At 43.2% G+C, this 27384-nt stretch overlaps 1 protein-coding gene across 2 annotated transcripts; it reads right to left on the bottom strand.

Annotated features, from left to right (window-relative positions):
- Positions 1 to 3420: 3420 nt before the first annotated feature.
- LOC139532197 (signal transducer and activator of transcription 1-alpha/beta-like) lies at positions 3421 to 27198 on the bottom strand. 2 transcript variants are annotated; one of them, XM_071329503.1, is made up of 24 exons: positions 26983 to 27198; positions 20579 to 20706; positions 20237 to 20381; positions 19974 to 20069; positions 19724 to 19810; positions 19526 to 19604; positions 19332 to 19423; positions 17740 to 17891; positions 17461 to 17619; positions 15979 to 16071; positions 15814 to 15873; positions 15587 to 15698; positions 15424 to 15465; positions 14986 to 15069; positions 9455 to 9553; positions 9130 to 9265; positions 8954 to 9009; positions 8759 to 8850; positions 5572 to 5711; positions 5291 to 5479; positions 4771 to 4846; positions 4503 to 4623; positions 4315 to 4353; positions 3421 to 3956 (listed from the first exon to the last, which is right to left on the bottom strand). In XM_071329503.1, exons 2-24 carry the CDS (start codon positions 20704 to 20706, stop codon positions 3921 to 3923), a joined length of 2313 nt encoding a protein of 770 aa, XP_071185604.1. In that variant the 5' UTR covers positions 26983 to 27198; the 3' UTR covers positions 3421 to 3920. The 2 variants fall into 2 exon arrangements, with proteins under 2 accessions (XP_071185604.1, XP_071185605.1); XM_071329504.1 differs by lacking the exon at positions 4315 to 4353.
- Between the last annotated feature and the right edge of the window lie 186 nt (positions 27199 to 27384).

Here is a 27384-nt window from a genome sequence, read left to right as displayed (position 1 = left end):
TGCCATATTTTATGCATGTTTTAGAATATTTTTTATTCTGTACGGGCTTCCTTCTTTTGACTGTCGTTTAGATTAGTATAGTGAAGTAACTACAATGTTGTTGATCCATCCTCAGTTTTCCTATGACAGCCATTAAACTCTGTTTTAAAATCACCATTGGCCTCATGATGAAATCCCTAAGCGGTTTCCTTCCTTTGTAAACATTTCTAAAAACACAATTTCACTTTGACATTATGGAGTATTGCATGTAAACCAGTGACACAAAATCTCAATTTAATACATTTTATATTCAGGCTGTAACACAACATGTGGAAAAACTAAACTATAGTTAAGTGCTATATGTTTATACACATTATCGCCAAATTATTGTTTCCACTTAGTGTACTATAGAATGTATATTTCTACTGTAATTATATATCTTTCAAATTGACTCTATACAACAACAAAAAGTCAACAGTGCATTTGGAAGGTATTCAGACCCTTTGACTTTTTCCCACATTTTGTTATGTTAGTTTTATTCTAAAACTGATTTTCTGTTGGATTGAATTCCATTCAAAAGCTGGGTTCATGCTGGCCTGGCTGACACACAATATGACTCCTGCTGAGACTACGCCACCCATTATGGATGTATCCTGTATTCATCCACTGGCATCAAAGCAGGTTTTATTACTTCAGATATTCAGTTATAACCTATTCACAGCATTTTGAATGAGGTTTCTGGACAGGGTCGTGCTTTAGGGGTAGGGGCACTTGGTACCTCAGAGAATGTGTGATTTCTGTTTGATCCATTGATGATCTAGCCATGTTCTTTGAGTTTTACTCTTTCAAGCATCCCTTTTGTTCTGACCCATTCAACATTCAGATAAGCCGGTTCTTACAAATGCTGTCTGAATCAGTGTCTGAGATCAACAGCACAATACAGCACTACTGAATAGGAGCCTTCTACACTAATAACGACATCCATGTTTGTATCCCTGTAACAGAAGTGTCAATGTCCTTTGAGAGTGGCTCCTCGGTGACCCTTACCTTCCAGATGCCTTTTCCAGTCATGCACAACAGAGACAGAGGTAGCCAGTCATCTAGCAGTCAGCCAATCCATAGCCAGTCCTCAGCCATCTATGCCCACAACGGCGAGTCCAGAGAAAACATTGCCTTGAGCTATCTGACGACCCACACCCCTGCCATGTTACTCTGTGTCAGCACCTACCATCAACAGTACTTGGCTATCATCCTCGCTAACAATGGTAGCTATCTTTTTCTATCTTCATCTCTTAACAACATTGTAAGATTAGAAGCTTTTTCTGACTTTCAGACTTTCTTAACTTTTGTAGGGAGTCTGCAGATCTGGTACCGTCTGAACGGTTTGAGGAAAATGAATGAATATGATATTGCTCGTGAATAACTAATCTCAAGTGTTAGTGTTGCTTTCAATGAATTTGACTGAGTTTGTATCCCCAGTCCCTGCTGCACAATAAGCATTGTGTGTTTGTTGTTCATCTGTATAGGTGCAGGTGAACATCAACATTAGCTAATTATTTTGAATGTACCACAGGTGTATACTGATGTCATCAGTTTGTTTGTTTTCATTCTCAAGTATATCCACTTCAGCTGACTGTTGCAGGCAAAGGAGATATACGTTACCAGTCAAGTTAGCCATTGTAGAATAATAGTGAAGATTTCAAAGCTATGAAATAACACATATGGAATCATGTAGTAACCAAAAAAGTGTTAAACAAATCCAAATCTATTTAGTATTTTAAATTCTTCAAAGTAGCCACCCTGTGCCTTGATAACAGCTTTGCACTCTTGACATTCTCTCAACCAGCTTCACCTGGAATGCTTTTCCACCAGTCTTGAAGGAGTTCCCACATATGTGAGCACTTGTTGGCTGCTTTTCCTTTACTCTGAGGTCCAACTTATCCCAAACCATCTCAATTGTGTTGAGGGAGGGTCATTGTGGAGGCCAGGTCATCTGATGCAGCACTTCATCACTCTTCTTCTTGGTCAAATAGCCTTTACACAGGCTGAGGTGTGTTGGGCCATTATCCAGTTGAAAAACAAATGATAGTCCCACTAAGCGCAAACCAGATGGGATGGCGTATCGCTGCAGAATGCTGTGGTAGCCATGCTGGTTAAGTGTGCCTTGAATTCTAAATACATCACTGACAGTGTCACCAGCAAAGCACCCCCACACCATCACACCTCCTCCTCCATGCTTCACGGTGGGAACCACACATGCGAAGACCATCCGTTGACCTACTCTGCATCTCACAAAGACATGGTGGTTGGAACCAAAAATATCACATTTGGACTCAACAGACCAAAGGACAGATTTCCACAGGTCTAATGTCCATTGCTTGTGTTTCTTGGCCCAAGCAAGTCTCTTTTTCTTATTGGTGTCCTTTTGTAGTGGTTTCTTTGCAGCAATTCGACCATGAAGGCCTGAATCACGCAGTCTCCTCTGAACAGTTGATGTTGAGATGTGTCTGCTACTTGAACTCATTGAAGCATTTATTTGGGCTGTAATTTGAGGCTGGTAACTCTAAAAGAACTTGTCCTCTGCAGCAGAGGTAACTCTGGGACTTCCATTCCTGTGGCGGTCCTCATGAGAGCCAGTTACATCATAGAGCTTGATGGTTTTTGCGACTGCACTTGAAGAAACTTTCAAAGTTCTTGAAAATTTCTGAATTGACTGACCTTCATGTCTTAAAGTAATGATGGACGGTCGTTTCTCAAATCAAATCAAATTAGTTGTATTAGTCACATGCACCGAATACTACAGGTGTAGACCTTACATTGAAATGCTTACTTACGAGCCCCGAACCAACAATGCAGTTAAAAAAATACGGATAAGAATAAGAAATAAAAGTAATAAGTAATTAAAGAGCAGCAGTAAAATAACAATAGCGAGACTATATACAGGGGTGTACCGGTACAGAGTTAACGTGCGGGGGGCACCGGTTTAGTTGAGGTAATATGTACATGTAGGTAATATGTACATGTAGGTAGAGTTAGAGTTCTCTTTGCTTATTTGAGCTTTTCTTGACATAATATGGACTTGGTCTTTTACCAGATAGGGCTACCTTCTGTATACCACCCCTACCTTTTCACACAACTGATTGGCTCAAAAGCATTAAGGAAAGTAATTCCACAAATGAACTTTTAACAAGGTACACCTGTTAATTGAAATGCATTCCAGGTGACTACCTCATGAAGCTGGTTGAGAGAATGCCAAGAGTGTGCAAAGCTGTCCTCAAGGCAAAGGGTGTTTACTTTGAAGAATCTCAAATTTAAAATAGATTTTGATTTGTTAAACACTTTTTTGGTTACCTCATAATTCCATGTGTGTTATTTCACTATTTCACTTTACTATTATTCTACAATGTAGAAAATAGTAAAAAATAAAGAAAAACCCTGGAATGAGTAGGTATGTCCAATCTTTTTGACTGGTACTGTATTTATTTCAATGATCAAACAATAAAGATATCATTTTAAAGATGGATGGTACCTCCCTTTATTCATTTTTTGGGGTCATTTAGTAGACGCTCTTATCCAGAGTGACTTACAGTAGTGAGTGCATACATTTCCACACTTTTAACTGGTCCCCCAAGAGAATCGATCCCACAACCCTGGCGTCGCAAGTTAACCCCACGGGACTGTATATGGTTGAATATTGGCATGGAAAGACATAGGAGTCCCTATTCATTCATTATACAAATGTTACAGTAGTTAGCTAAGTCTTTTATGTTCATGCACATTACCACCAAATTATTAATTGTGTAATACATATAATAATATATAAGTGTAAAATGTATTTGTTCTGGAACGTGACTACTGAAGTTCAAGGAGAGTAAAGGACGGAAATGGGCTTCAGTATAAAACTAGACAACTAAAAGATCAGGTTCCACCTGTCTGTTGGCTCAGTTGCAGTCCAAGTCAGGTGTGTTCTGAAACATCTACAGAGGGATGGATAAAATGTCAACATGAGCAAAGTGTCTTTATGGATGCAAAACTACCATTGGTCAGAGGGACAAAATAAATGGCATCATGATGGCATTGAATATGCAACACGCACATTCATTCCAATCAAGAGATTGAAGCATTTTTAGAGGACGTTGCGTACTGGTTAGGAAATGGAGCAGACTACAGACAATCATGCATACGTGAGCCTCATGCTGAAAACACAAAACAAGTGTACTGCAGGTTACTACAGTAGGTACTAGTGATTATTTGGCACTATTGAAACATCGCCCACAGCCTATTATTACTAGCAAAGACATGCTTATTCGGAGAAAACGGTACCGTTCACAATACCTGAAAGTCTTCAGCTAAAAACTCTCCGAGATCAGACGCCTGAGGCGAGTAGTATGATAAAGAACAACAATGGACGAGAAATGCAAGGGACATATACGCAAATTAATGCATTGTTCAATTCTTAGGGTTTGGCATCAGACTGCAATTGAATTGAATTGAATAAACACCAGAGGGGAAGTTTAACTCACCACAGCATCAATCTCCTTTGGACCAGTCCAACACTGGAACACTGGTGCAACGCTCCTCTTCAGCTCACCGAACACGTCTGGCGACATGGGCATCATGTTGTCTTGCAGTCTAGATGGGTGACTAAAACCCATTGTGAAAATAACAGTTAAATCGGATTATAAAATCATACTCAAACCAGACTATTGCAAATACAAATAAAGTATTTTATAGCATCTTCACCTTTCACGAAATGAATATGGAGTATTAAGAAGGATACTCTAGACTTACACTTCTGACACCGATATGAGTTCTGTCTTCATGTATCCTGTGCTGCTGGAACTCTCCACATCCATAGGCTCCGATGCTGAAAGATGAAAAACGGTGGACCAGCGATATAAGACCACTTGTCCCAGATCTGTCTGTGATCTATAGCCAACTCCTATGGTCGTTCAATGCTATACAGAGAAAATTGATTGATCGAGAGGTTGGTTATAAAACACGACCCCGATGTTCTACCAAACAGACATCCGGGTCCTTACAGGGGCTTTGTGAACATCAAAAATAACACTATTGCTACCAAGGTGAATGATTGAGGAGCAAACTGAAGAGAGAAGAATTTTCAGCCACTCTTTGTGGGACAATGGAAGTAGATTTCAGTAATGCTTCTTTATTCTGGGACCACCCATACGTAAAATGTATACACGCATGACTAAGTCGCTTTGGATAAAAAGTGTCTGCTAAATGGCATATATTATTTATTATAATATTCACAGAGGATTGAAAAACAAAGAGGTCACTGGCTGCTTACCCTCGGAGGCCCTAGCGTAGTACTTTCCGAAGGACTTGTCTTTGGGGATGTCTGGGTAGAGGAAGCGGAGTGGGTTCTCTGGGATGTTCTCAGCTGCCATCACCTTGTAGGTGCGGATGATGTCAGGCAGAGAGACAGCAGACAGCTCCTTCTTGGTGTAGGGCTCCACTGCATGGAATACAGGCTTATCTGCGAAACACACACATCGAAATATATCAACCTTTTAATTGTAATTGGCTAAAGGGGCGCTGTGTGTGTGGTGTGTGTTTTCACAGACTCACCGTATTGGTCGTGTTCCACCCAAGTGAATGTGATGGCTCCGTCTCTGCTACTCTCACTGAAGCGTAGCAAGAACGTGCCTGGACACTTCCCAGTCAGCAGGGCCTTCTCCCTCTCCTTACTCACAAAGCCCAGGATGCAACTGTGTGGGTGAGAAAAATAAAATAAACAACATTTCTTAACCTCTATGTTTATTTGACAGGGGAAATTCACATTGTTCAACAATTCTGTAAATGTACAGTGCATTTGGAAAGTGTTCAGACCCCTTGACTTTTCCACACTTTGTTACGTTAAAACTTCATTCTAAAAGGGATTCAATAGTTTTTTCACTCATCAGTCTATCAGCGTTACTTGCCTCGAAGCAAGCATATAAGTTATTTAGCTAGTCTGGTAGGCTCGTGTCACTGGGCAGCTCTCGGCTGTGCTTCCCTTTGTAGTCTGTAATAATTTGCAAGCCCTGCCACATCCGACGAGCATCGGAGCCGGTGTAGTACGATTGGATCTTAGTTCTGTATTGACACTTCGCCTGTTTGATGGTTCGTTGGAGGGCATAGCGGGATATCTTATAAGCTTCCGGGTTAGAGTCCCGCTCCTTGACAGTGGCAGCTCTACCCTTCAGCTTAGTACGGATGTTGCCTGTAATCCATGGCTTCTGGTTGGGGTATGTACATACAGTTAATGTGGGGACTACGTCATCAATGCACGTATTGATGAAGCCAGTGACTGATGTGGTGTACTCCTCAATGCCATCGGAAGAATCCCGGAACATATTCCAGTCTGTGTAAACAAAACAGTCCTGTATTTTAGCATCTGCTTCATCTGACCACTTTTTTAATTGACCGAGTCACTGGTGCTTCCTGCTTTCATTTTTGCTTGTAAGCAGGAATCAGGATATAATTATCGTCACATTTGCCAAATGGAGGGCGAGGGAGAGCTTTGTACGCATCTGTGTGTGAAGTAAAGGTGGTCTAAAGTTCTTTTCCCCTCTGGTTGCACATTTAACATGGTGGAAGAAATGAGGTAAAACTGATTTAAGTTTCCCTACATTAAAGTCCCCGGCTACTAGGAGCACCGCCTCTGGATGAGCATTTTCCTGTTTGCTTATGGCGGTACACAGCTCATTGCGTCGGTCTGTGGTGGTATGTAGACAGCTACAAAAAATACAAATAAACTCTCTAGGTAGATAATGTGGTCTACAGCTTATCATGAGATACTCTACCTCAGGCGAGGAAAACCTTGAGACTTCTTTAGATACCGTGCACCAGCTGTTGTTTACAAATATACATAGACCACCACCCCTTGTCTTACCAGATGCTGCTGTTCTATCCTGCCGATAGAGTGTATAACCCGCGAGCTGTATGTTATTAATGTCGTCATTCAACCACGACCCGGTGAAACATAAGATATTACAGTTTATAATGTCCCATTGGTAGAATATACGTGCTTTTATTTCGTCCCATTTATTTTCCAAAGATTGCCATCCGTACTGTTAGCCAACGTACAAAGGCAGATTAGCCACTCGTTGCCTGATCCTCACAAGGCACCCGATCTCCTTCCGCGAAATCTCTGTCTCTTTCTCCTGCAAATTACGGGGATGAGGGCCTGTTCGGGTGTTTGGAGTAAATCCTTCTCATCCAACTCATGAATGAAAAATGATTAGTCCAATTCAAGGTAAGTAATCGCTGTTCTGATTTTCAGAAGCTCTTTTCGGTCATAAGAGACGGTAGCAGCAACATTAGGTAGCATTGTTTTTTATAAACAATGTGAAAAAAACTAACAAAATGGCACGGATGGTTAAGATCCAATAAAACGGCAGCCATCCTCTCCGGCGCCATCTTGTTTCTCATGGTCTGCGAGTCCTTTAGCTGCCTTTTGGCAAACTCCAAGCAGACTGTCATGTGCCTTCTACTGAAGAGTGGCTTCCACCTGGCCACTCTACCATTAAGGCTTGATTGGTGGAGTGCTGCAGAGATAGTTGTCCTTCTGGAAGGTTCTCCCATCTCCACAGAGGAACTCTGGAGCTCTGTCAATGTGACCATCGGGTTCTTGGTCACCTCCCTGACGAAGGCCCTTCTCCCCCGATTACTCAGTTTGGCCGGGCGGCCAGCTCTTGAAAGAGTCTTGGTGGTTCCAAACTTCTTCCATTTAAGAATGATGGAGGCCAATGTGTTCTTGGGGACCTTCAATCCTGCAGATATTTTTTGGTACTCTTCCCCCAGATCTGTACCTCAACACAATCCTGTCTAGGAGTTTTACGGACAATTCCTTCGACCTCTTGGCTTGGTTTTTGCTCTGACATGCACTGTCAACTGTGGGACCTTTCCAAATCATGTCCAATCAATTGAATTTACCACAGGTGGACTCCAATCAAGTTGTAGCAACATCTGAAGGATGATCAACGGAAACAGGATGCACCTGAGCTCAATTTCGAGTCTCATAGCAAAGGGTCTGAATACTTATATAAAGAAGGTATCTGTTTTTATTTTTAATACATTTCTAAAAACCTGTTGTTTTCGCTTGGTCATTATGGGGAACTGTGATTGATTAGGATTTTTTTTTATTGAATCCATTTTAGAACAAGACTGTAAACGTAACAAAATGTGGAAAAGGGGAAGGGGCCTGAATACTTTCCAAATGCACTGTACCTGATTCAGCCATGTGTGGTCCCTGGTAGTCCATTAGAGCTAGCAAGAGGAACGCTCAACTCAGTTCTCTTATATCGAGGCGGAGTTGAGTTTTTATAACTGATTGCGAGATTTGCTAGCAACAACATTGAGTCACCATCAGTTGATTCTCGTAAAAATGTAAATTCTGAAAACGCTTACCTGTACCTATGTTTGTCCTATACAACTGCGTTCCTTCAGCGGTGTGCTGAAATTCATACTTTTAATACAAACTTTTATCGAATACAAACAGACTTTTAATTTTTTTACAAGAATTGACTGATGGTGACTCAATGTTGTTGCTACCAAATTCCTCAACCAGTTATCAAAACAACTCTGCCTCGATATAAGAGAACCGAATTGAGCGTTTCTCAGCTAATTAGAGCTTAACAGTGTAGTTGTTTGCTTTTGTGCTGAGAAATTGCAGCTCCAACAGTATGACGTCTGTTGTGGCAAGCTATAGACACCATTCTGCTAACTCTGAGATAATGATCATGTTCAACCGACTGATAAAGAACTAACTCACCCATCGTTCCACAGGGACAGCAGATGTCTCTTGATGAGGTCCAGGATAGCTTCGATCCACAGCCAGAAGGGAAAGCTCTTCTCACTGAGACTCTACAGTAGACAATGTGTCTTCAGATGTCTAGATGGATTACTAGGTCCTTCTATATTACAACTGTAAAGATGTTGTATTCTGTATATTGTAGCCATGACCTACCTTACAGAACTTGGTCCAGGGGATAAGGCCCTCAGGATTCCTCTGTGCTTTCTGGCCTGTTAGAAAATGTATCTAAGGTTAACCTCATCATGAAGTATCGGGAGTTTGTAAATCAACCAACAACGTTATAAGAAGTATGGTAACATAACAAAAGCCAATCCCCAAACGTGACTCACCCAGGAGTTTGTCGGCCAGCATGCCTAGCTGCTCTTCATTGAGTCCCCTCTTGGTGACAGAGGAGAACTGCCAGCTCAGCACCTCAGACAGCTGACCCCAGGACGCTGCAGGAGGGCTCAGGAAGAACTTCAGGTTCTAGGACAGACCAGGGAAACGAGCGAAACAGGAAAAGGAGAGCGGTGCGTTTGTGTCCTGTCCATTTCTTATCTGATTTAGACTGGCTGACGCGCGGGCCTTCTGAAAAGGTCTCTCTTGCAATGAGATTTGATCTCAACGCAAAGAACATGTATGAAAAGGTTCAATCGAATGAATGCACTGTACTACCTTGTGCTCGCTGGTCAGCATGTTGTACCACAGGATGGAGGCCCAGCCACTGGGCAACTGGCTGACGTTGGAGATGACCACGATGGGCAGGGAGATGGTCTAAGAAGGACCAGAGGCCAGAGAAAGTCAAAGTCAAATGAAATAAGGTCAGAGTGCTGTTGGATCTTATGAAAATGGGAGTGTAGACCTAATATAAATAGAAGCCAGTTCAGATAGGGAACCTGAGTCCCCGCCTCAGCTGTGATTGCTAGTATGCTTCTGCTTCTTTTGCAGCATTGACGCTGCTGCTGCTGTAACTAGCCGTTTCTCACTATGCTGCAGTTTTCTGACATGTATTTTCTTTGCGAATGCATGCTAGCTGTGGTTGAACCTCATTCAACATGCTCATGTGGCATGTCTGGCTGCTGAGGGGGATGTCATTGACTGCGAGGATCAATCCACATCGCTGCTCTGCTGTTGTCAATAGCGGCTACAACTAGCTAGCTAGTAGATTTGTCTCGGGAGAATTGTATACTTTGGTTGTTTGTCTTCCAATGCCAGTATCGGGCAGAGTCCGTGCGCTCGGGTAACACACCCCATCACAGAGAAATCGACTCGCCTATACAGGAGGAAGTAGCCTACACTAGCCTTTATGCGTCGATATACAGCGAGTACCAATGTTTTCTTGATAACAAGAGCAGGTTGGCGATTTGATAGTATTTGGTCTCATGCGGCCGCTAATTTGTTTAGTGCAGCAATCAATCTAGATAGAAGCCTATTATGTGTCGCACGGGACACCAGACCGCTGCAAAACACTATAGTACCAGCTATACATTTACGGTGTATTCCAGTCACATTAGCTAGTGTGACTTGCACCGGCAGTCACAATTTCGTACATATTCTGACTGAAGGTTTATCATTCTAGAACCTTCCCTTATACATTTAGCTAAAAACACTCAATTTAAAGTGCAGGTCTGAAATAGTGTGCAATTATAGCTATACTTGCCGCTTCTGTTCTGAGCTAACTAATATGCAGGCATATTTCAGTATCTATTTGGTCTATTTCTTCTTGTTATCAGGTCATCATCTATCTTCTCTCAGGGTTTACCGGCACAGCTCAGCTCAGGTAGACTATATTGTCGACCTAGGGTTTTAGATGATCATGTCACTCTCCCTCTGCACACTCGTGCATGCACTTGCATGTTGTTTTATGCTACGTGCGTAGCCTAATCAGGATCAACCTTTCCGCTACGCTCATGGACTACGGAAAAGCCTCTCTCTCCTCTCTCAGTAGCACAAGTTTGAGTCCAAGTTAAGGCAAAAGTGTTGTAGTTGCATTGCACTTTTCCAGAGGCGGGGTCCGTATGATGGCTTTATGGGTTCTTCAGTCTGAGATACACTAAGTGCTCCTTCGCTTTAATCTTGCATGATCTCTTAAGTACTGTTTGCATTATGGACACCCACATTTTAACCGTACTCTCATACAACTCTAGATGAAAGAGGCCACCGCCCTGTTAGTTCTGCTGATGACAACTGATGTTCCATGCTAATTCTTTCATGTTATGCTACCTGGATACTGAGCACGGGCGGGACCTGGCAAACCTCTGTTCAACATTGATGCTGGCAACGAATGACAAGATACTGGAGCTAATCATGGCTCTGGTTCCTTTGTCAGCGCTCCGAGCTATGGGCTGCCCAATTCTGTCTCGTTAGATGAGTTGAATATTTCCCATGTACCAAGATGACAGCTCATCTTGCTTCATCGAGTGTACCCGGCGGCGCTTCATATGAGAAATAGACGTATGGCTACATTAGCTCATGCTACGCATAGTTAGAATTCACACATCGGCCTAGTAGACAGTCATGTAATGGTATAATGACCATCGCTGGCCTATTGAGAGCTCCTAAACTGCGATGAGTTTACCTGCCAGTACCATGCCTCATTAAGTTTGCTATGATGGCGTCAGCCGTGGTCAATAGCCTACACGTTGCCGTATTTACTGGCTACTTGACATAAAGTATATCACATATACTGTGCCTTCGGAAAGTATTCAGACCCCTTTACTTTTTTCACATTGTTACGTTAGTCTTATTCTAAAATTGATTAAATACTTTTTTCCTCTCATCAAACTACAGCCAATACCTCATAATGACAAAAAATACCCCCCCCCCCCTGCAAATGTATTAAACATAAAAACAGAAATCCCTTATTTACAGAAGTATTCAGACGCTTTGCTATGAGATTCAAAATTGAGTTCAGGTGCATCCTGTCTCCATTGATCATCCTTGAGACGTTTCTACAACTTGATTGGAGTCTACCTGTGGTAAATTCAATTGATCGGACATCATTTGGAAAAGGCACACACCTGTCTATATAAGGTCCCACAGTTGACAGTGCATGTCAGAGCAAAAATCAAGACAAGAGGTTGAAGGAATTGTGTCAAGGAACAGATCTGGGGAAGGGTACCAAAACATTTCTGCAGCATTGAAGGTCCCCAAGAACACAGTGGTCTCCATCATTCTTAAATGGAAGAAGTTTGGAACCACCAAGACTCTTCCTAGAGCTGTTCGCCCGGCCAAACTGAGCAATCAGGGGAGAAAGGCTTTGATCAGGGAGGTGACCAAGAATATGATGGTCACTCTGACAGAGCTCTAGAGTTCCTGTGTAGAGCTAGGGGAAACTTCCAGAAGAACAATCATCTCTGCAGCACTCCACCATCTCTGCAGCACTCCACCAATCAGCCTTTTATAGTAGAGTGGCCAGACGGAAGCCACTCCTCGGTAAAAGGCACATGACAGCCCGCTTGGAGTTTTCCAAAAGGCAAACAAGATTCTCTGGTCTGATGAAACTAAGATTGAACTCTTTGGCCTAAATGCCAAGAGTCACGTCTGGAGGAAAACTGGCACCATCCCTACGGTGAAGCATGGTGGTGGCAGCATCATGCTGTGGGGATGTTTTTCAGCGGCAGGGACTGGGAGACAAGTCAGGATCGAGGCAAAGATGAACAGAGCAAAGTACAGAGAGATCCTTGATGAAAACCTGCTCCAGAGCACTCAGGACCTCAGACTGGGGCAAAGGTTAACATTCCAACAGGACAACGACCCTAAGTACACAGCCAAGACAACGAATATACTAAGATAACAGCTCATCTTGCCTCAAGCTAGGGTACCCAGTGTCATATGAGAACTACAGTGGCTTGCGAAATTATTCCCCCCCCCCCAGCATTTTTCCTATTTTGTTGCGTTACAACCTGGAATTAAAATGGATTTTTGGGGGGTTTGTATCATTTGATTTACACAACATGCATACCACTTGGAAGATGCAAAATATTTTTTATTGTGAAACAAACAAGAAATAAGACAAAAAAAACTGAAAACTTGAGCGTGCAAAACAATTCACCCCCCCAAAGTCAATACTTTGTAGAGCCACCTTTTGCAGCAATTACAGCTGCAAGTCTCTTGGAGTATGTCTCTATACGCTTGGCACATCTAGCCACTGGGATTTTTTCCCATTCTTCAAGGCAAAGCTGCTCCAGCTCCTTCGAGTAGGATGGGTTCCGCTGGTGTACAGCAATCTTTAAGTCATACCACAGATTCTCAATTGGATTGAGGTCTGGGCTTTGACCAGGCCATTCCAAGACATGTAAATGTTTCCCCTTAAACCACTCGAGTGTTGCTTTAGCAGTGTCGTGCTGGAAGGTGAACCTCTGTCCCAGTCTCAAATCTCTGGAAGACTGAAACAAGTTTCCCTCAAGAATTTCCCTGTATTTAGCGCCATCCATTATTCCTTCAATTCTGACCAGTTTCCCAGTCCCTGCCGATGAAAAACATCCCCACAGCATGATGCTGCCACCACCATGCTTCACTGTGGGGGTGGTTTTCTCGGGGTAATGAGAGGTGTTGGGTTTGCGCCAGACATAGCGTTTTCCTTGATGGCCAAAAAGCTCAATTTTAGTCTCATCTGACCAGAGTACCTTCTTCCATATGTTTGGGGAGTCTCCCACATGCCTTTTGGCGAACACCAAACGTGTTTGCTTATTTTTTTCTTTAAGCAATGTCTTTTTTTCTGGACACTCTTCGGTAAAGCCCAGCTCTGTGGAGTGTACGGCTTAAAGTGGTCCTATGGACAGATACTCCAATCTCCGCTGTGGAGCTTCGCAGCTCCTTCAGGGTTATCTTTTGTCTCTTTGTTGCCTCTCTGATTAATGCCCTCCTTGCCTGGTCTGTAAGTTTTGGTGTGCGGCCCCCTCTTGGCAGGTTTGTTATTCTTTCCATTTTTTAATAACGGATTTAATGGAGTTCCGTGGGATGTTCAAAAGTTTCTGATATTTTTTTATAACCCAACCCTGATCTGTACTTCTCCACAACTTTGTCCCTGACCTGTTTGGAGAGCTCCTTGGTCTTCATGGTGCCGTTTGCTTGGTGGTGACCCTTGCTTAGTGCTGTTGCAGACTCTTGGGGCCTTTCAGAACAGGTGTATATATACTGAGATCATGACAGATCATGTGACACTTAAATAAAGTCCACCTATGTGCAATCTAACTAATTATGTGACTTCTCAAAGTAATTGGTTGCACCAGATCTTATTTAGGGGCTTCATAGCAAAGGGGGTGAATACATATGCACGCACCACTTTTCAGTTTTTTATTTTGTATAATTTCTTGAAACATGTTATTTTTTTCATTTCACTTCACTTCACCAATTTTGACTATTTTGCTTATGTCCATTACATGAAATCCAAATAAAAATCTATTTAAATTACAGCTTGTAATGCAACAAAATAGGAAAAACGCCAAGGGGGATAAATGCTTTTGCAAGGCACTGTATAAGACATACGTTGCAAAGCGCATTCTACACATGGTTCATATACACACATAGTATAGTCTTGTAATGGTAGGATGACCTAGCTGGTCTATTTGATCATGTCTCAACGGCACTTTCTGCAGTAGCGACACACGGTCGTCTGGTGTATGGTTCTGCTGTTTTGGGGGATTGGTATAGCTTGTAGGTAATTTCATATATTGACGCTTTGCTTGGGCAGTGAGCTCCCCTGATGTAACAGAGCCTATAAATCGCCAAGATTTGAAATATGAATTATTTAATAAATGGTTAAACATATTTCTATGTGGTGTTTGTTTTCTGAAATAAAGTGAAGCCAGTTCAGAAAAGGAACCCGAGTGCCCGCTTCAGCATCAGCTGAGATGGCACCAATTAGATGCTAGTAACGATCCCCTTTACCTTATTTGGCATTCTATTTAAGATGACTGATTCTGCTAACACATCCTGCTGCCGCTTGCTGCTACTGATAGTATCCGTTTGCTTCTTTAATCCCACCACCACACCAGCCTCCACCTGTTAGGTTCTGTTTTCCTGCTTGTAGGTCATTTAATATATTGACGCTTTGCATGGCCAGTGAGCTACCCTGAAGGAGCAGAGCCTATATCGCCACGACTTGCAATATTAATTCTTAAATAAATTGTAAAAAAAAAACAACAACAAAAAACGTTTTCTACTTGGTGTTTCCTTTCTAAACTATATTTCAGACCACTTACCTCTAGCTTGAGCTCCAGACCTGACTGGTTGAGTTCAGATTCAAAGCAGATACAGTGCAGCTCCTCTGTCACAATGAGAGGCCCCTGGAATAACATGGTCAGACAGTAACACATTAGGGCTATGTACCAATTGTCTTGCCTTCCTCCAAAAGTCTGCACTTGTTCACTTCCCCGATTTGAAAGGAAATGACTGGTATAAGAAATATGATGGAAACTCCCTCCGAACCATACCAATTCAATGCTTTTAGATATGTGGGAAGTAGTGAATGAGTGCACTCTCAGGAGAAAAGAGATATTATTGTGACGCACCCTAGGACTCAGTAACACGCTGTACTTAGTACTCATATCTCATATGAGTACATATCTATCGGAATGAATTGACTGTAACTGATTACCTTGTCATTATGGGACAGTCATATAACCCAGATAGTCTCTCACCTCATTTGTTCTGTTTCCGGCTACTTTCTGCTCTTTCAGTTGCTGTGTTGAGACCAGAGAATAAACTGTAAGGAGTGATGACAGTGCAGGTCCAAACGGACAATCGGGACAACTTATTCAGATGTAATGCCCTGTACGCTATTTGTAAATTGTGCCAGCTTACCAAATGGCGAAACTCTGCAGCCAAGCTTCCATTTGACTCCTCCATATTCATAACTTTTGTGTTGGTACCCAATATGTTGAACTTACGAAACCCTTTCTTTTCTGTAACGTCCCTGGAGAGAAAATGCAATGTGCATTCCTTCTTTAGTTATGTATTCACATCACAAATTCAAGAGCAGGGCATAACAATGCACAAACACATATATTCTACCACACTCATCCACTTACTTGTCAAACAAAGCTTTCACTTTGAGTTGATAGTTGAATTCCTGGAGCTTCACAAGAAATCTAAAGAGAAAACACTAATCAAAACTCAACCAGGTCTGGACGGATTCATAGGAACTACTGACGGGAGGAACTACAGACGGGAGGTGCTGTTGTGTTTGTGCTTACCTGAGCTTGACAGTGAACTGCACCTGTGTCTTCAGCACCAGAGGTCTCTGTGGATGTGTGGGCATACAGGGCTGTCTCTCCACCACCAAGGCACTGAGAAACACCACAGACACAAGGAATTTAGAGGGGATATACTGTATAGAGGCATTTAGATATTCTTCAAGAACAAATGGGTAGAATATACAGTATATATACACTACCGTTCAAAAGTTTGGGGTTACTTAGAAATGTCCTTGTTTTTGAAAGAAAAGCTAATTTTTTGTCCATTAAAATAACATCAAATTTATCAGAAATAAAGCACAGACATTGTTAATGTTATAAATGTCTATTGTAGCTGGAAACGGCTGATTTTTTTATGGAATATCTACATAGACGTACAGAGGCCCATTAGAGTTTCAAAAGAAAGTTCTTTGGTACTGGCCATTTTAAGCCAGAACCAAATAACTTTCTTCTGAAACTCGTCAGTCTATTCTTGTTCTGAGAAATGAAGGCTATTCAATGTGAGAAATTGCCAAGAAACTGAAGATCTCGTACAACGTTGTGTACCACTCCCTTCACAGAACAGGGCAAACTGGCTCTAACCAGAGTAGAAAGAGAAGTGGGAGGCCCTCGGTGCACAACTGAGCAAGAGGACAAGTACATTAGAGTGTCTAGCTTGAGAAAAAGACACCTCACAAGTCCTCAACTGGCAACTTCATTAAATAAGTACCCGTAAAACACCAGTCTCAACGTCAACAGTGAAGAGGCGACTCCGGGACACTGGCCTTCTAGGCAGATTTGCAAAGAAAAAGACATATCTCAGACTGGCCAATAAAAATAAAAGTTTAAGATGGTCAAAAGAACACAGACACTGGACAGAGGAACTCTGCCTAGAAGGCCAGCATCCGGAGTTGCCTCTTCACTGTTGACGTTGAGACTGGTGTTTTCCATGAATGTGGAAAAAGTCAAGGGGTCTGAATACTTTCAGCGGTCTAAGGCACTGCATCGCAGTGCTAGAGGCGCCACTATAGACCCGGGTTCGATCCCGGGCTGTGTCACAGCCTGCTGAGACCCATGCGGCGGCGCACAATTGGCCCAGTGTCCTCCGGGTGAGGGGAGGGTTTGGCCTGCCGGGATGTCCTTGTCCCATCACTGTTTAGCGATTCCTTGTTGCGGCCGGAAGCATGCACGCTGACACGGTCGCCAGTTGTACGGCGTTTCCTCCGACACATTGGTGCGGCTGGCTTCTGGGTTAAGCGAGCAGTGTGTCAAGAAGCAGTGCGCCTTGGCAAGGTCGTGTTTCAGAGGACGCATGGCTCTCGACCTTCGCCTCTCCCGAGTCCGTACGGGAGTTGCAACGACGGGACAAGACTGTAAACTACCAATTGAAAACCACAAAATTGGGGAGAAAAACAAAACAAAAAAACTATGAAATAATCAAAACCACAGCGAAAAACACAGAATGGGCCTTTAACATTGGAATACAAATGTGGTGTCACTCACTGTTCTAGGAGGTTCCGGAACAGTGACAGGGCCCGCCCCTCCAGGAAGCTTTTCTGCTGTTTGATTGGGTCGTTGTCGTATGTGTACTTCTGCTCTAGTTCCTGGAGCTTCTTCAGCTGCTGCCTCACTTGCTGCAGGCTTTCCGCCACCGCTGTGAACCTACAGGGGAAGAAGAAGATGAAGCAGAATAAGAAGAATACTTTATTTGTTGGGTTCCTAAATTCATATTTTTGCTTGATCAGACAAGAGATGCCCGAAAGAATGAACTAGCCTCCTCACCAGTTCTGCAGTTGGTCCAGACATGCGTTGGGTGGTCCTCCGATACAGGAGATCTGCTGCCTCTTCTTCCACTCCGCCATCTCCTCTGAGATCAAGTCTAACTGGACCGCCTCGGCCATGTTGAGCACCTCCGCCAACTGGCCAACCACTTCCTGTGGAGGAAATTAAATGAAGTCCATGAACACAAAGAACAGTTATTATCTACTCTTCAATGTGAGCAGGCTGGTTATTGCTGGATAATACACTCTAAGGGCGTTTTCACATATAGTTTTGAGATATAGTTCTAATCTATTTGTTACATTGTCTTTTCCCCCTATTTGATCCGATTGGTTTGACATTTCCAAATGTCAAACGAACAAAGAATTCCTCAACAAAACCATGTGTCCATTAAAAGTCATTTGTTTAAATGCTCACGTTAAATCCATTTATGATTATTATAAAGCATCACTTGTGTGTCCCGATCTTCCTATTACTTTCGCTTTGGTCTTCCAACAACATGCGGGAGGGAGGAAACGAAGCGCAATAGCTGCTCTAACTGCAACGTGAATAGGCTATATTCAGCTATATCCCCCGGTATAGCCCCCCGGCTCCACTAACCTGCATTGGATGCGCTCATGATTGCGCTGCTATTAACAAAATGTTTCAGAGATCTCAAGTGATGATGCTGCGTGTATGAAATAAAATGCTGTCAAACAACCAAAAATAATGGCAACCTCTTTTCCTGTGTTTTGGCTGACTGCATTCTCTTTTTTTTTTTTTTTTTTTTTTTTTTTAAATTTTATCCCCTTTTCTCCCCAATTTTCGTGGTATCCAATCGCTAGTAATTACTATCTTGTCTCATCGCTACAACTCCCGTACGGGCTCGGGAGAGACGAAGGTCGAAAGTCATGCGTCCTCCGAAGCACAACCCAACCTAGCCGCACTGCTTCTTAACACAGCGCGCCTCCAACCCGGAAGCCAGCCGCACCAATGTGTCGGAGGAAACACCGTGCACCCGCCCCCTCGGTTAGCGCGCACTGCGCCCGGCCCGCCACAGGAGTCGCTGGAGCGCGATGAGACAAGGATATCCCTACCGGCCAAACCCTCCCTAACCCGGACGACGCTAAGCCAATTGTGCGTCGCCCCACGGACCTCCCGGTCGCGGCCGGCTGCGACAGAGCCTGGGCGCGAACCCAGACTCTGGTGGCGCAGCATAGCACTGCGATGCAGTGCTCTAGACCACTGCGCCACCCGGGAGGCCCGGCTGACTGCATTCTCACCTGCAGCGAACCGCACCAGTGTACGAATTGAATTGGACCGAGACCACCCTTTTTGAGTGAACCCCTGTGCATTGTTAAGTGCCCTCCCAAGTGCGGATATAATGTTCACACCAGTCCAAAGAACCAAACTAAGGGGTTAAACGCACCAGAGTTTGGAAAAAACGCACCAAACCAATTTGGTGTGAAAGCCCCCTTAGTCGCAACTCACATGCTCTGAATGACTAAAATACATGTAGTTTTAGTGGTGATTGAGGCGTAAACAAATCGGTTAATATTCACAGTACAATGTGATGATAAAACGTCACCGTTTAACCTCATCCTGACCCCTCTTACCACTCTCTGAAACTTCAGCTTGAAACACATCTCTGCAATCAGCAGCTTCTCGTGTTCCAGCTGTTTGGGTGTCAGCCCGTTCATTTCGTGTTCTAAAGTGGGAGAAGGGAAAAACATTATCTTACTGACTATACTTGAAACACAGATTCCTGTAAATCGATGATCTACTACAGATAGAGAATAAAACACCTCACCTCTGTTCTTAAGGTTATTTTCCTTAAAGTCATGCTCGTCTTGAAGGTATTCCAGAGACTTTACATTCTGATCCACTTCCTAGCAAGTGAGATAAACACAATGGATCAGATAGATGGCAAAACCTGACATGCATGATACATGTACTGCAAATCACTGACGGAATCAACATATAGTATATGACGGAAATGATCACTCACCTGAACCCTGTTTTTCATGTCTTTGACTTTGTTGTCCAGTTTTTGTTTCTCCAGAACCATGCTAGTCTGTGTGTTTTCTCTGTCGGTCTGAGAAGAAAATACTGTGCACTTAACTCCACAGTTAAAGCATGTAAAACACTCCAATATACAGTTATGTATCACCTACAATATCTGACAGCATGGATAGAGAAAGTTGTGTGGTGATTTTGTAAAAATACAATGCATGTCAATAAAAATCCATGTAGGGCACCTCTATGCTTTTGGCAGCAGCCAGAATCTTCTGCTCCTCCTTCAGGTTTCTGGAGATGATCATGGCCATGTGAACGGGGTCCTCCTGAAAGTGGTCCTGTGAAAGTGTGTACTTTATTACTATAAATCCCCAAAACCATTCAGACACTGGGGTCATAACCAGAATAAAATAAAATAAATGTTATTATAGATCATTACTGTAACATCCAAACTCTATTGCTTGTAAAGGCCACTGGCACAGACGCGACTGAGCTCATACTACACCTGGAGGTTTCGCTTGATCTTGCGGATGTTGTGTTGTAGCAGGAAGTTGTTTTCCAGGGCGAAGCGGCTGTGTTGATCATCCAGCTGGGCTAGGAGGTCATGGAAACGTACTGTTGCTAAGGAGTCCTGAACAGCCACATTTTCCCTACAGTGTTTCAATCACAGGGGAAGAGATCGGATGAAGGATATGAATAGATAACAGTAGAGAGATTAGAGCTTTATTTATCCATTATACAGCAGCTTCTCAGCATCACTAAAATAGAATGGCCTAGATCCGAATATAGTAGAATAGAATATTTATCTATTAAATACAGCAGACTCTCTCCTCCCATCACTGCTTACCAGTCGATGCTCTCAATCCACTTGCTGAGGTACTGTCTGATGTCCATGGGGAAGGAGTCATCGTAGAGCTGGTCGACCTGCTCCAGGTATTTAGACTCCAGTAGTTGCAGCTGGCACCACTGGGCCATCTGATCAAGGAGGAGTAACAGTGAGTTATGAAATGAGGCAATGAAATAAATGAAGATATTCATATTGTTTAAGATTGAGACAGGAACTACTATAACATGGATCAATGCACCTGGTTGCAATAACCGTTAGATTTGAGACGTGTATTTGGTTACAATATGGCCTGTATCAGCTTGCTGTTCTAGGTAAAGGTCCTTCCGGACCCCTTTAGGTTATGGCCCGTAGCAAGCGACAGGATCTGTTTAAGTATTCGAGATGATCGATCTCTGTCGAGGGAGGAGCTGGTTTTTACATAGTGTGTATTTATTTCTTCTGAACACAAACATTTAAATACATGCTTTTATGTTCGCTAGAGTACAAAACTCAAAACGTGTGTACTATTCATGGTACTCTCTCTGCTGATCACGTCTGCCAGTCACTGTGTCCGTATCTAAGGTAGTAGACAGCTGGTGACATCTCGAGGGCAATCTTCGTCCGACAAACTGCTATCAGGTATCTAGTCTATTTATTTTGAACTATTTAGTTATAGAAACATGATAGCGTCAACGCAAGCTGTAAAACGACTCCCAACCTAGAACACAGCAACCTTAGTAATGTAGCTAGCTTGCTAATAAAAAGATATGTTGCTAGCTAGCAGGAGCAGATAATGTAGGTTTATCACTAGCTAGCATGTCATTCCGGGAGTAATAATTCAAAGTAATAATTTAAGACCACAAAAATCTATTGGACAAGTAGTGTACATCTAATACAGTCATCAATGAAGGATCCACATACGAAATGCCACATTATCCCTGTCAATAGCTGGACTAGGATGATTGCAGAGCACCCTGCCCCAGACTGTCAGAATGTTCATTTTCTAGCTCACAAATTACATTCCTTTGCTGTGATGATTTATTTGATTCATTCTGTTCTCTCACTTGATCAATTCAGCTCTCATGTGTCCTGCTCCCAGAGATCAACAAGTGCTAACCACGGGCTGATTCACGGACCTGTGAGGAGAACCCTGCTACTGCAGTTTGAACTAGCTCTGCTGTCACTATTTAGACATTGGGACCACATATGCATTTGCCTCTTGTCTTGTCTTTGTGGATTTTGTCTTGGACAGTCTAGGGCATTTCAGAGTTGAAGAACACCCACTACAGATACACATGGTTGTTTGAACATTTCGAAGACTAAATTCAATGTGGAATCAGTTTAACACATGACAAAACAGATACTTTTACTATTGTAACATGCAGTGGGGAGAATTATATTGTTGTCGTTCAGCAGCCCAGGCTTTTGCCATAGATGGTAGACCTGTCGTCTCTAGACCACACAAGCTTTTAGATTGCATTCTGCTAAGGTACTTAGGGTGGGATCTTTGATACGCCTATGGGGCCTGGGCACACAAATGCTCCTAGAGAGAAGGGGGAATACCGAATCATGCGTTGACGACAGTTCTAGTCTCTAGCAGAGGCTCGGGCTTCTGGCATAGATGGTAAAGCTCTCATGTATGGACCGCAACATTGTAAGATTGTTCCCTTCACGGTACTTAATATAGACTACATTGATTGGTCGGTTACACTATATTTAGATACTTCAAATACTCCCTAAGCCACCTTCGCTACTTGTCTCCATAGTCAATAAATGGTGAAAAACTATTTGTGATGATGTGCTTTGTTCAAATGTATATGCATGAAACGAACATTCCCGGAAACATGTCTCACACTAGATTTTGGCACCGTCAACTTTTAGAAGGTTAGTGGGAAAGTTAATAATTTAAACAACCTAAATATTATATTCCAATGCATCCAACATTATGCAGCTCAGCATTCAACAGTGCCCTCAAAGCTCATCACTAAGCTAAGGACCCTGGGACTAAACACCTCCCTCTGCAACTGGATCCTGGACATCCTGATAGGCCGCCCCCAGGTGGTAAGGGTAGGTAACAACACATCTACCACACTGATCCTCAACACAGGGGCACCTCAGGGGTGCGTGCATAGTCCCCTCCTGTACTCCTTGTTCACTCATGACTGCATAGCCAAGCACGACTCCAACACCATCATTAAGTTTGCCAACGACACAACGGTGGTAGGCCTGATCACCAACAACAACTGCCCGAGTTACACCAGGAACGCACAATCATTCCATCAGTACTCAGACTGTCCGCATAGGCTGAGAGAGGCTGGACTGAGGGCTCGTAGGCCTGTTGTAAGGCAGGTCCTCACCAGACATCACCGGCAACAACGTCGCCTATGGGCACAAACCCACTGTCGCTGGACCAGACAGGACTGGCAAAAAGTGCTCTTCATTGACGGGTCGCGGTTTTGTCTCACCAGGGGTGATGGTCGGATTCACGTTTATCGTCGAAGGAATGAGCGTTACACCGAGGCCTGTACTCCGGAGCGGGATCGATTTGGAAGTGGAGGGTCCGTCATGGTCTGGGGCGGTGTGTCACAGTATCAGCTTGTTGACTGAGCTTGTTGTCATTGTAGGCAATCTCAACGCTGTGCGTTACAGGGAAGACATCCTCCTCCCTCATGTGGTACCCTTCCTGCAGGCTCATCCAGACATGACCCTCCAGCATGACAATGCCACCAGCCACACTGCTCGTTCTGTGCGTGATTTCCTGCAAGACAGGAATGTCAATGTTCTGCCATGGCCAGCGAATAGCCCGGATCTCAATCCCATTGAGCACGTCTGGGACTGTTGGATCGGAGTGCGAGGGCTAGGGCCATTCCCCCCAGAAATGTCCGGGAACTTGCAAGTGCCTTGGTGGAAGAGTGGGGTAACATCTCACAGCAAGAACTGGCAAATCTGGTGCAGTCCATGCGGAGGAGATGCACTGCAGTACTTAATGCAGCTGGTGGCCACACCAGATACTGACTTACTTTTGATTTTGACCCCGCCTTTGTTCAGGGACACATTATTCAATTTTTGTTAGTCACATGTCTATGGAACTTGTTCAGTTTATGTCTCAGTTGTTGAATCTTGTTATGTTCATACAACTATTTACACATGTTAAGTTTGCTGAAAATAAACGCAGTTGACAGTGAGAGGACGTTTCTTTTTTTGCTGAGTTCATAAATATATATACACACACACTACACACTACAAAAGTTAGGGGTCACTTAGAAATGTCCTTGTTTTTGAAAGAAAAGCAAAATTTTGGTCCATTAAAATAACATCAAATTGATTAGAAATACAGTGTAGACATTGTTAATGTTATAAATGACTATTGTAGCTGGAAATGGCTGATTTTTAATGTAATATCTACATAGGTGTACAGAGGCCCATTATCAGCAACCATCACTCCTGTGTTCCAATGGTACTTTCTGTTAGCTAATCCAAGTCTATCATTTTAAAAGGTTAATTGATCATTAGAAAACCCTTTTGCAATTATGTTAGCACGGCTGAAAACTGTTGTGCTGATTAAAGACGCAATAAAACTGGCCTTCTTTAGACAGGCTCAACATGGTCAAAAACAAAGGACTTTATTCTGAAACTCGTCATTCTATTCTTATTCTGAGAAATAAAGGCTATACAACGTGAGAAATTACCAAAAAACTGAAGATCTCGTACAACGATGTTTATTACTCCCTTCACAGAACAGAGCAAACTGTCTCTAACCAGAATAGAAAGAGGAGTGGGAGGCCCCGGTGCACAACTGAGCAAGAGGACAAGTACATTAGTGTCTAGTTTGAGAAACAGATGCCTCACAAGTCCTCAACTCGCAGCTTAATTAAATAGTGCCCTCAAAACACCAGTCTCAATGTCAACAGTGGAGAGGCGACTCCGGGATGCTGGCCTTCTAGGCAGAGTTACTAAGAAAAAGCCATATCTCAGACTGGCCAATAAAAATAAAAGATTTAAGATGGGCAAAAGAACACAGACACTGGACAGAGGAACTAGCCTAGAAGGCCAGCATCCCAGAGTCGCCTCTTCACTGTTGACGTTGAGACTGGTGTTTTGCGGGTACTATTTTCGTCACTGTAGTTACACTACTTTGCTCCGTTTTCCATTGTTTTGGACAATACTCCAATTCTCCTTGATTCTACCGCCATTGTATTCAGAATCTACTTCATCATCCGCTTCCGCCATCTTTCGTTCCACTCCAGCAACCTTGTGTCAGACAACCACTAACCTGTCACTACACATCATTGCGAACGGTGGGATCCTATGACGGTTCCACGTTTAAAGTCACTGATCTCTTCACTTTAGTTAGGCCATTCTACTGACGATGTTTGTCTATGTGCTCGATTTTATACACCAACGGGTGTGGCTGAAATATCCAAAACCACTCATTTGAAGTGGTATCCACATACTTTTGGTGATGTTGTGTATTTATCCTGTTTCAGTCTTTGGGAGATAGCTATATCTATATAGCAGACTCGATAGCCTTGGTTTCTCAAATGATTGCCTCGCCTGGTTCACCAACTACTTCTCTGATAGAGTTCAGTGTGTCAAATCGGGAGGGCCTGTTTTCCGGGCCTCAGGCAGTTTCTATGGGGGTGCCACAGGGTTCAATTCTTGGACCGACTCTCTTCTCTGTATACATCAATGATGTCGCTCTTGCTGCTGGTGAGTCTCTGATCCACCTCTACGCAGACGACACCATTCTGTATACTTCTGGCCCTTCTTTGGACACTGTGTTAACAACCCTCCAGACGAGCTTCAATGCCATACAACTCTCCTTCCGTGGCCTCCAACTGCTCTTAAATACAAGTAAAACTAAATGCATGCTCTTCAACCGATCGCTGCCTGCACCTGCCCGCCCGTCCAACATCACTACTCTGGACGGTTCTGACTTAGAATATGTCGACAACTACAAATACCTAGGTGTCTGGTTAGACTGTAAACTCTCCTCCCAGACTCACATCAAACATCTCCAATCCAAAGTTAAATCTAGAATTGGCTTCCTATTTCGCAACAAAGCATCCTTCACTCATGCTGCCAAACATACTCTTGTAAAACTGACCATCCTACCGATCTGCGACTTCGGCGATGTCATTTACAAAATAGCCTCCAATACCCTACTCAATAAATTGGATGCAGTCTATCACAGTGCCATCCATTTTGTCACCAAAGCCCCATACACTACCCACCACTGCGACATGTACGCTCTCGTTGGCTGGCCCTCGCTTCATACTCGTCGCCAAACCCACTGGCTCCAGGTCATCTACAAGACCCTGCTAGGTAAAGTCCTCCCTTATCTCAGCTCGCTGGTCACCATAGCAGCACCCACCTGTAGCACGCGCTCCAGCAGGTATATCTCTCTGGTCACCCCCAAAACCAATTCTTCCTTTGGCCGCCTCTCCTTCCAGTTCTCTGCTGCCAATGACTGGAATGAACTACAAAAATCTCTGATACTGGAAACACTTATCTCCCTCACCAGCTTTAAGCATCAGCTGTCAGAGCAGCTCACAGATTACTGCACCTGTACATAGCCCATCTATAATTTAGCCCAAACAACTACCTCTCCCCCTACTGTATTTATTTATTTTGCACCTCATTATTTCTCTCTACTTTGCACATTCTTCCACTGCAAATCTACCATTCCAGTGTTTTACTTGCTATATTGTATTTACTTCGCCACCATGGCCTTTTTTTTGCCTTTACCTCCCTTATCTCACCTCATTTGCTCACATTGTATATAGACTTATTTTTCTACTGTATTATTGACTGTATGTTTGTTTTACTCCATGTGTAACTCTGTGTTGTTGTATGTATCGAACTGCTTTGCTTTATCTTGGCCAGGTCGCAATTGTAAATGAGAACTTGTTCTCAACTTGCCTACCTGGTTAAATAAAGGTCAAATAAATAAAAAAATATATATATATCTGTTCCAGGCAGCAGCTTGCGGTTGGCACAAGAGGCTGTGTTTACATCGAAGATAGAAGCAGGCCATTGGCTGCCTTCATCACGAGGGGTATGTACGGGAGTTGTGATTGGTTCCAAGTTTAGCAGTTCAGCAAATTTGCCTGCGCAGACTGTTGAAATATAATTTTTTTATGCGAAAATGTGCAAGAATGGAAGGTGCCAACACATTGTATTGTCACCATAAGCATGTTTTACCGTCATATACAAAACATCAGCTCCTCCCTCGACGGGGATCGAGCAACTTCACGTTTTTCAGCTTCAGACCACAACCTAATTTCCCCGTTCTCAACACAAAAGGTCCTTCCTCGTTTCCAAACACAGACTGCAAGTGCTTTGAAGTAGTTGATTTCCTTCTCCTTTCTAATGCGCTGATATAGAGGCTGTCATCAACACTTATAAATTATAGATCGCCTTACCTTTTACTTTGAACAACAAATCCCGAACGAAATACTTGAAGAAATGATGGTTTCCTGTTACAGATCCGCTGCAAAAGTACAGTCAGGTCACTTACAACATCAAACAGCGTAACCAAATATATATTTTAAAACGAATCTTATGGTTCTATCTGTAGCATAACAGCCTGATGACGCCCACATACAGAAGAATGTCTTCTCCAATAGGAGTTTCGCATATGATCAGGGTTACTCAGACTCTTTTTCGATAGCCAATCAAGACGCAGAGTTTGCTGCCAGACAAAACCGTACAGGGCTGTTCTGATAGATAAACAACCTCCCTTGATATCCTTCGCCGTCCATTTGAAGTATTTTCGTGGATATTAGAAGACAATGGTAAAATTCAGTTTTCATTAACTGTAATCA

This window comes from Salvelinus alpinus, chromosome 10 (assembly GCF_045679555.1).
Source record: "Salvelinus alpinus chromosome 10, SLU_Salpinus.1, whole genome shotgun sequence".
NCBI classification, from domain to species: domain Eukaryota; kingdom Metazoa; phylum Chordata; class Actinopteri; order Salmoniformes; family Salmonidae; genus Salvelinus; species Salvelinus alpinus.
The sequence above is the reverse complement of the archived record's forward strand: the minus strand, read 5'-3'. Positions and strand labels throughout refer to the sequence as shown.